Below are 9,502 nucleotides of genomic sequence, written 5' to 3'. Positions count from 1 at the left end.
TCACAGAGCCCTGTAACAAAGCTATTTTGAAACAGAAATCGACTTGACTAATTCAATAAGCTAAAAACACCTAGGATCAGCGGATGAGACACCAGCAGCTGGAACCAGCTTCTAGATGTCATCAGATGACCCCCAACAGTAGCCATATTTAAATCCATTTTGATATGTTTACTTGTACCTTCTTTAACTAAAGATGAATCAAATAAGCAATGCGGTGTTTATTGCCTCATTCAGTTTATGTCCTTTTATTTATCTTTTAATTAGTATGTAAAGGATGCAAATTAAAGACATGAGAAGTGTTGTAAAAACATCACCTGTTCAGACATGTTCCGTATTTAATACAGGCTACATTTAAAAGGTAATGTCAACAACAGCTTGACCAAAAAAAGAAAAGAAAAAATCTTACTTTAGCAGAAAATCAGACTTGGCTCACTTTCATTTGTGGTGTGAACGTAGCCTTAATTTCACACAGATATGCGTTTTCTGGTGCCATTTTAAATTGCTAAGCCATTTAAAACCCTTTCCACACAAAGAACACGAATAGCGTCTCACATCTGCATGACTTTTCAGGTGTATCTTTAAGTGTGACAGCACAATAAATTGTTTATTTCGCTGATCACAATTAAATCGCCTTCTACCAGAGTAACTGCACAGGTGATTTTTAAAATGTCTCCTTTTTCGAAACCTTTTGTCACACTCAGAACTCTGCAGTTTTATTCCGGAATGAGTTTGTAAATGACGTTTCAGGTCTCTTTGATATGTGAAACACTTCTTACACTGAAGACACATGAAAGGCTTCTCTCCAGTGTAAAGTCTCATATGAATCTTAAGACTTACATTATGTCTGAAACTCTTTCCACAATGTTGGCATATAAAAGGCTTCTCTCCTGTGTGAAGTCTCATGTGAGTCTTGAGGTTTCCTTTAAGTGTGAAACTTTTCCACAGTGGTGGCACATGAAAGGGTTTTCTCCAGTGTGAGTTATTACATGCCTCATTAGGTGTTTGCTGTTTAGGAAACTTGTTCCACACTGTTGACACACGAAACAATTCCCTCTTGAGTGAATCCTCATGTGTTTTTTAAGGCTTTCTTTACGTGTAAAACATTGTTCACACTGAACACATATGAATGGTTTCTCTCCAGTGTGAACTCTCATGTGAATCTTTAGATTTCCTTTGTGTGAGAAGCTCTTTCCACACAGTTTGCAGGTGAAAAGCTTCTCTCCAGTGTGAATTCTCATGTGCCTCTTCAGACTTTCTTTTTGAGTGAAACTGCTTCCACACTGTTGGCAGGTGTAAGGCTTCTCTCCAGTGTGAACTCTCATGTGCCTTTTAAGGCTTCCTCTTCCAGTAAAACATTTTCCACACTGTTGGCAGGTGAAAGGTTTCTCTTCAGTGTGAACTCTCATGTGGACTTTAAGGTCTTCATGTTGATTGAAACTCTTTCCACACTGAAAGCAGGTGAAATAATTTCTAGTTCCTGCTTTTTGAGCACTTTTTTGTGAAGAAGTCATTTCAGTTCGTGAGCACTTCATATTTTCTCCAGTTATGAAATCATGATGTTTCTCCTCTTTTGCTTCCTTTTCATTTAGTAACTCTTCTTTTAGTGGCATCAGGTCTGAGACGAAAAGAAACAAATACAAGTTATTCTCAGGTTAATGACCTGCAACAACAGGAAAAAACAACAAAAAACACTGACATTTAAAGCTTTAAATATTAACAAAATCTATGATAGATCCTACACACACTAAGCTACTGAAAGAGGCTTTCCTTGTAATCTCAGAAACTCAATATTAACTCTTTGATTTCTTTAGGACATGCCAAAATACATATAAAAAACCCACTGCTTGACCCAGGGGAATTGGTCATTTATCGACCTCATTTATAGATCTCAAATCTGCCATTTATGTCTAGAATATTAGAAATACTGCATAGAAACAGTGTTTGTGAAGAATTTCAGTCAGGATTTTAGCCACATCATAGCACAAAAACTGTACTTTTGGCATCTCATTATGGCTACATCTCTCTTCTTTAGAATTAGACAACATTGACCATGACATTTTTTGGACATCTTGAGAAATATTTTGGAAGTTATGGACAAACATTAGCACAATAGGGTCCTATTTACATGACTGCTACCACTTTGTGTAAATGAAGAGATATCTCATCAAACACAAGTATGGAGTGGCACAGGTCTCAGTGTTAGGTCCTCTGCTTTTCTCCTTGTATACCTCTCCCAAGAGACATTATAATTAGATTTCACTGTTATGCTGATGACACCTGTTTTTATATTTCCAAGTTACAAGTTTACATACACCTTGCAGAATCTGCAAAAAGCTAATAATTTTAAGAAAATAAGAGGGATCATAAAATTTAATTTTTTTTTTATTTAGTAGTTCCCTAAATAAACTGAATTTCACAAAACAGATGTTTACAAGTAGTCCACAAAGCAAAATAATAAATGAATTAATAAAAATAACACCAATCAAAGGATTGCACTTGTTCTTAGCCCCTGTGCTGTGCTGAAAAAACCTTTGCTTAATTTGGCGTCAGTCTTTTACAAATTGCTTGTAAATCAACTTGTTTTCTTTGAATTAGCACAGGTTTTGTATTTCTTTTTGGAACGGATTGGTTGGAAGCCTCATTAATCTGACCATTTTAGCAATGTTCACTCAAAATAAGCAAAAGCTCAGATCAATGAGGTCTATAATCAATTCACTTATTGAACGGGGGACTGGGGAGTACGTCACTGCTATATGCAGAATAATTTTGGGATTTAGAGCTGCCTGAAGTGTGCATACGAGTAGACTTGTCCCTTTGGTCAAAATTGAGCAGTTAAGGCTCAATCCACTTAATAAAGTGGAACACAATTCCAAAAATGGTGGCAGGCATGTGAATGAAAGATGGGTTCAAGTGTATTACAAGTGGTAACTAAATACATTTTTTAAATACAAAAATACGTTAAAAGCGCATTTTAGTTCATATTCATGGTGTCTCAAAATAGCACAGTTGAGTACACTTAGATGATCTTAAGTTTATCTTAAGAAGTACTAAAGGATCATTTTTAGTATATTAAGTACAAAATTAGTGCGCGAAAATAGAGCACTTAAAGTACATCATGGAAGTGCACTTGTTTTTCACCTGGGTTGCAATGCTGGTTTAGATCAGTGCTTCTCCAAAGGACACATGGTCAACATACAAACATCAGACAATTGTCAATGATGGAACTGAGTAACAGGGGTCCTCACAGGAGGTGAGATCCACAGAAAGGCTATTTTTACAATACAAATTTTGATAACAACATGCTATTGGTAGGAACGTCACTCCAGTATTTCCTAATGTTCTTTATGACTCCATGGTTTTAGAAATGAACTTCCAGCAGTGTAGAGTAAACACAGCCAACTTAGTGGGTGCTTCTCATTTCTAGTATCCACTAGTGCTGTCAAAATTAGCGCATTAATGCAGGCTATTAATTTTTCTAGTTTAACGGCGTTACAAATATTTAACGCAGGGGCGGAGCTGGGTTTGGCCACCCCACTCACAACTGCTACTTCTGTCTCTTTTTTCTTGACAATAATTGCATTTATTTAGACACAGAACGTCTTTATGACCACGTCAAACAGGAGACTTTTCAGACGAGCACTCCACTTCACCTCGGCGACAAGCTCTAGTCAAACGAGTGCGGAAACGCTACAGGTGACGAGGAGCTTCATTAGAACAACAGTGAACTGCGTCAGATGAGATGTTGTCAGGCCTTATGTCAGTAAATACGAATTTTCCTGTCCTGTAGCATGTGCTCTTCAATTACACGCACAAATATGGCGGTGCGCACTGTGGCCTGTACAATTTCATATTAAAGCATGAATTAAACTATGAGAATGCGTGTCAGATCCATGTCATGTTCAACAGCGGCAGCTCTTAAAGTAATAGCAGCCAAATAACCTAATAACCCAGCTGCTGTGATGTCTGTTAATCAAAGAACAAAAGAAAAAGGAACTTTTGTAGCTTTAAGGATTCATCTATATTTAAATTTAGTGTCTGATAACTTTATTTAATTTCTGTATATTTCCTACTTGTTGAAGGGCACAGGTAAATATGACATTTATTATAATAGGTTTATGTGATGATTGTTTTAAGTTCACTTAAATTAGAAGCTGTTTTTTTAAAGTCTAATAAATGTTCAAATTGATAGCTCTCAATTATACTGTAAAATGTTGAATGGCTATAGTTAATGGTTAAATATTAGGAAAAAAGAACCATTTCCTAGAGACATCAGTAGTATTGGTGTGAGTGATACTCGCCTTCAGTCATAAAAAAGATGCCTTCAAACAAATATAAAAAATATACAGTCTTTGTTGTTTCTACATTAATTTGAAGATTGAATGTGAAATTATTGCAATATAAAAGTATATTTAAAAACTTTAAATTAATTAATTAATTATATTTAAAAACTTTAATAATTGCGATTAATCGCAATTAATTTCAGAAAAAAAAAAGTGTAATAAATTTGTTGATTTTTTTTTAATCGATTGAAGGCACTAGTAATCCACATCCTTTTCTCATATCTTAGTTCTAACCACTTGAGAAAATGAGGAATCATAGAGAAACTTATTGGTATTTTGGAATGGTCTTGATCACTCAAGTGTCTTTATCTTCCCTCAAAAGATCTGACCTTATGTTTTTGAGGTTTGGTTAAGTAATACATAAATACTTACAAAGCAAAACAAGATGTCCTGTTAAAATCTATGAAATGTATAGTTTATTTAAACTGCTAATAAATTATTATAACAAATATTTGCGCCATTTCAACAATCAGTGAAGAGCACACAGTGAGCACTTTTGAGAATGAGAAGATACAATCAATCAGACAATACAACAATGATCACTTGATATACACACTCTCTCTGTTTAAATCTAGATTAAAGACATCTCTTTAGCCAAGCATTCACATAATAATCTTGCACTGCATTTATATCTAATCAAATGTACATTATAATTCCTTAGATTGGGTTGAACAAATAATTTTTGCTTGAATAGAACAGCAGCTATGCTAATTACGTCTCTATCTGTTTCTCTGATTCTGCCACGGGAATTACTGAAGCGTCAGTCTGGATCCAACCCTTAAAAAGATCCGGGATGACCAAACACCTGAGCAGAGATGATGGCAACCCCTCAGAGGACCACGGAGGATGCCAACCCTCAGACAACATACACAATTACCAAGTTAAGTCTGTCATAACTTAAATATATTGGGTTTCTTCTTCACATATGTATGTGTATATATGTGTGCATATGTGTATGCATGTATGTATATATATATATGTGTATGTGTATAGTAGAAACTTAATTTCCTGTAAAGCTGCTTTGCAACGATTGTATCGTAAAAAGCACTATACAAATAAACTTGAATTGAATTGAACTGATATACACTAAAAAAATGGTGCTATATAGCACTAAAAGTGGTTCTCGGCTTGTAATCATAGGGGAACCACTTTTGGTGCTATATAGCACCATATCTTTAAAGGTGCTATACAGCACCTTTGTCAGATGGTGCTATGTAGAACCATAAGAGGTGACATATTGCAGTGTATTTCTTCAACAAAAATGGTGCTGAACAGCATCAACAGTGGTTCTTTGGCTTGTAAAGAAAGGGGCTTAACAGATTCTTTGTACAGCAGTGGTGCTATATAGCACCTTAATCACCCCAAAGAACCGCTGAAGAACCATACAGGAGCTTAACAGGTTCTGTAGATGGTAGCGGTGCTATATAGCCCCTCAGTCATGCCAAATAACCTGTGAAGAACCGGTGCAGCACCAAGAGTGGTTCCCCTTTGATTACGAGCCAAAGAACCACTTTTAGTGCTATATAGCACCATTTTTGTTTTTAGAGTGTACAGATACCGTAGCATAATTAAATGGATGTTTTCCAAATTTTCAGTTCAGAACTAGATGTTGGATTTAGTGCTACACAAAATAAATCTTTTGTATAGGATACTTCCATACCATATTATTTTTTCCAATTTAATGCATGACAATGTAATAAGAGTTGTTGATTTAAGACAGTTGAATAACAATGTTGATGTTGCAAAATTCATCAGTTATGAACAAATTCAGTTCACCTAGCAGGAGCTTCCCAGGTGCACCTGAGAGCAGCATTAGTATTTGGCAGGTCATGTGATCTTAACATGTTTGTCCAAATGAGGGTGACCTGCTCCATGTCAAATAAAACTGCTTTAAGCCACTCGTATGACACTGTTCTAAAATTTCATTAATTTCTACAGAGGTTAACATTTTCATAAGGACCAAATGTAGAGCTCAGCTTTGAGAATGAAAACTAACCTGTTTCTTCAGTATCTTCTTGTTTCACTCTCATTGCTTCCCCAATCCTCACATCTTCACTCTCCTGTTTAATAAGCGCCATTTTTATATGGCATGAGGATCTCAATTGCTTCAGCAGGAGTTTTTCCCTGTGTGTTTGGACATTGTCATGTTTAATATGAGGATAATTAACAGAAAGAAAACAAAATCAATGATAACTTGGTTTTTAAATGTATAAAAATGCTAAACTTAATTTCAACTTCTAGTGCCAATTTTTGACAGGGATGGTAAACCCATTTCTGAGAAATTAGAAAACAGGGTGAATAGAATGACCTGAAATGTACAAATATTTCTATTTCTATACTGTGCTTAAAGTTATTGCTTGTGGTTCTATATTGTGTTTTATATTGCTTTATATTAGGAAATTGTTCAGATGCAGAGGTTGGGTTTCTCACTGAAAATAATGCATTTCCGACCGCGTCGCTGGGCAGTATAGTGCCCAGACAGCAAGCAGTGTCAGCCCAGATCCCGCCCACATCTGGCCCGCATGGTTTTCACGCGGGCCAGATGTGGGCCAGCACTATGTTGCTGTCTGGGTGACCACATTTCTCTTGCACACACAGCAGTAAGGACTTGAATAAACGCAAAAGTACACGGACCGTTGTTCTTGTTGCAATTACACCATTTTGAACAGCAGACGTCGTCAGCGTGCCGTGTTTTGAGCGCTTCGATGATCTTTACTGAAATGAGGCAGCCTTAAATGTGCGACATACGGAGCGCGCAGCGTTCAACATAATAGACAACAAGTGAATAGATTTGGGAAGAAATTTGTTTAGTTGACTCGAAAGGGTCCGTTTCCCCCATCGGTACTTGACAGTGTACGCATTAATGATAAGGAGCGAAATGAGACCTTTTCTGTTTCTCATGTGAATGCACTTTGCTAATAAAAATAATGCTCGTTATTGTTAGATAAAACATTAAAATATTACATTCAACAATAAACATTTCGTTTTCAGTTTTCAATTAAAAAAAATAAAGAACTAATTTTATCTGAAAAGTGCACATCCATTTAAACACTTTCAATGCATAAAAACACAAACCTTCCTTCAGTCGAATCACAGACACAGGAGCGCGGCGCAGCCTTAGGACGTCACTTCGCTGGACCAAAATAAAAGTCCTGTGCCTGGTTGCATAAAGCACCTTAAGTTTTTCCATTAAGTATGAAATGATTTCCCATTACCTAAGGGGATGACTTAAGGGTGTTGCAAATAATTACTTCCCTTATTAGTAAAGGGAAACCGCCAAGTAATTCACGTCAGCGACCCAGGTTTTGTCGTTATGAAATTATGTTGTTTCCATATGCAACAGTATATAAACTTAGTTCACGCAAACAACGGATAAAGAAAAGATACATAAAGAAATGGAAAAAGAAAACAAGCCAAATTGGACAGAGGAGGAAAAATGTATCCTTCTGGGTAAATGGTAAGAGAAAAGCTGTTTTAAAAAGCAAACTGAATCCCAATGTAACTGCCATCAAAAAACAAAAACAGTGATATAAACATTAACACACGGAATCTTGGTGTAAAGAGGATGATCATGAAGTAATGAAAAAAAAAAAAAAACATTTCTGTGGTCGCAAAAAAAAAAAAAAAAGATAAGCATCAATAAGAAAGCGTCAAACAAAACTGGTAACTTACTAGGCTCTACACTTTTTGAATTATCTTTACTGCACCATAGTGTAGAGAGCGCGATTTGTTTCCATAGTGTCACAGAGATCTAACGATAACAAAACTCATAAACAGGTGGAGAACCACCCCCTGCTGAGATTGTGTAAGACATCCCTGGAGTGGACTCACCTGTTCTGGCTGGCATCGGTTTGGAGAGTGAAGCTGAGAACACACAGTGAGACAACATAGTCTCGTATCAGCACAGCATATAATTAAACTTACCACTAGTGGCTTAAAGGATACATGATTATTTTAACATCGTGAGAGACGTAATGTGTAATAAAATAATGCTATTATTGACATTCCTTTAACACGTAGACCTTTCCAGCATGACACAAAGGAAAAGCAGCTTCAACACCATCAGCGCTAACCCAAGCAACAGCCACGTGAGGATTTATTTCTCTTTGTTAACAGTTGTGTTTAAGGCTAAAAAAAAACACAATTCTTAATTAGACCTTGAACAACCTCTATTGTTTTTAGACTATTTTTTAATTTCTCCGAAAAACTTGTGTATTCCAGAAAATCAGAAAGTGGTCCTGCAGTTATAGAAGGAAAAACTGCAGCTTGAAAATAATAAAATCAAGAAAGAGAAGTAAAATTAGGAGCTTTACAACATAAAGACAAACGTTTGCTGCTACAAAGTGAAGGGAAAATAATCACATCAATTGATGAATAAACATTTTATTACAGATTTAGTGTGTTGTGTTGATGTTATTATAATAATAAATATATTAACAAAAGCGTAATAATAACAACTATATAAATTAATAATATAATTTATATTACATTATTATTATTATTATTATATAATAAAGTAATGACACTACTACAAATAATTAATTTTTATATTACTTACAAGTTTCTATTACCGCTAAATAACCTATTTTATCTTTAATATTGCTACAAATAATAATACATTTTACTAATAATATTACTACTGCCACAACTAATTATAAAATGCATTCACGGTGACATCTCTGACAGCATATCCAGCCTGCTGGATATCATGTTGCAGAATCGGATGCACTTCTTCATGACCCTCTTCTTCCTCATGCTCTTCGAAGGTAGAATACGACTTTGAAAGGCTGAAGAGTACAACACAGGCTACAATAATTTTGCAAGCCCTTGGAAGGCTCAACACATAGTTCGCTGCGGAGACAGCGAAAACTGCATTTCAGCTGGCCGATCGTCCTCTCAGTTGTTGACCATGTGTGCGTCAAGTCAAGTCACCTTTATTTATATAGCGCTTTTAACAATACAGATTGTGTCAAAGCACTTAACAGTATCAAATTGGAGGATAGAGTGTCAGTAATGTATAATGATAAGATTAAACACTCAATTTTCAGTTAAAGGCATTTCATTATTGAATTCAGAGATGTCATTGTCTAGCTCAGTTTAGTTTAAATAGTATATGTGCAATCAAATCGGCGATAATTGCTAGAAATTAAGTGTCCCCAACT

General features: G+C 35.7%; 1 protein-coding gene across 2 annotated transcripts; it reads right to left on the bottom strand.

Annotated features, from left to right (window-relative positions):
* Nucleotides 1-212: 212 nt before the first annotated feature.
* Nucleotides 213-7,745, bottom strand: LOC131539337 (gastrula zinc finger protein XlCGF8.2DB-like). Of its 2 annotated transcripts, none has more exons than XM_058773862.1 (3): nucleotides 7,416-7,745; nucleotides 6,337-6,464; nucleotides 213-1,615 (listed from the first exon to the last, which is right to left on the bottom strand). In XM_058773862.1, the coding sequence occupies exons 2-3, from the start codon at nucleotides 6,416-6,418 to the stop codon at nucleotides 900-902; spliced, it is 798 nt and encodes a 265-aa protein (XP_058629845.1). In that variant the 5' UTR covers nucleotides 6,419-6,464; nucleotides 7,416-7,745; the 3' UTR covers nucleotides 213-899. The 2 variants fall into 2 exon arrangements, with proteins under 2 accessions (XP_058629845.1, XP_058629846.1); XM_058773863.1 differs by lacking the exon at nucleotides 7,416-7,745 and adding an exon at nucleotides 6,975-7,361.
* Between the last annotated feature and the right edge of the window lie 1,757 nt (nucleotides 7,746-9,502).

This window comes from Onychostoma macrolepis, chromosome 04 (genome assembly GCF_012432095.1).
Source record: "Onychostoma macrolepis isolate SWU-2019 chromosome 04, ASM1243209v1, whole genome shotgun sequence".
In the NCBI taxonomy this organism is placed as follows: Eukaryota; Metazoa; Chordata; class Actinopteri; order Cypriniformes; family Cyprinidae; genus Onychostoma; species Onychostoma macrolepis.
The sequence above is the reverse complement of the archived record's forward strand: the minus strand, read 5'-3'. Positions and strand labels throughout refer to the sequence as shown.

What these genes read in the sequence shown, in the direction of transcription:
- LOC131539337 (XM_058773862.1), bottom strand. Translation starts at nt 6,418, where the DNA reads ATGGCGCTTATTAAACAGGAGAGTGAAGATGTGAGGATTGGGGAAGCA. An exon ending in AGAAGATACTGAAGAAACAG is followed by an intron (nt 1,616 to 6,336) that starts GTTAGTTTTCAT and finishes TTTTCGTCTCAG; the next exon opens with ACCTGATGCCACTAAAAGAA.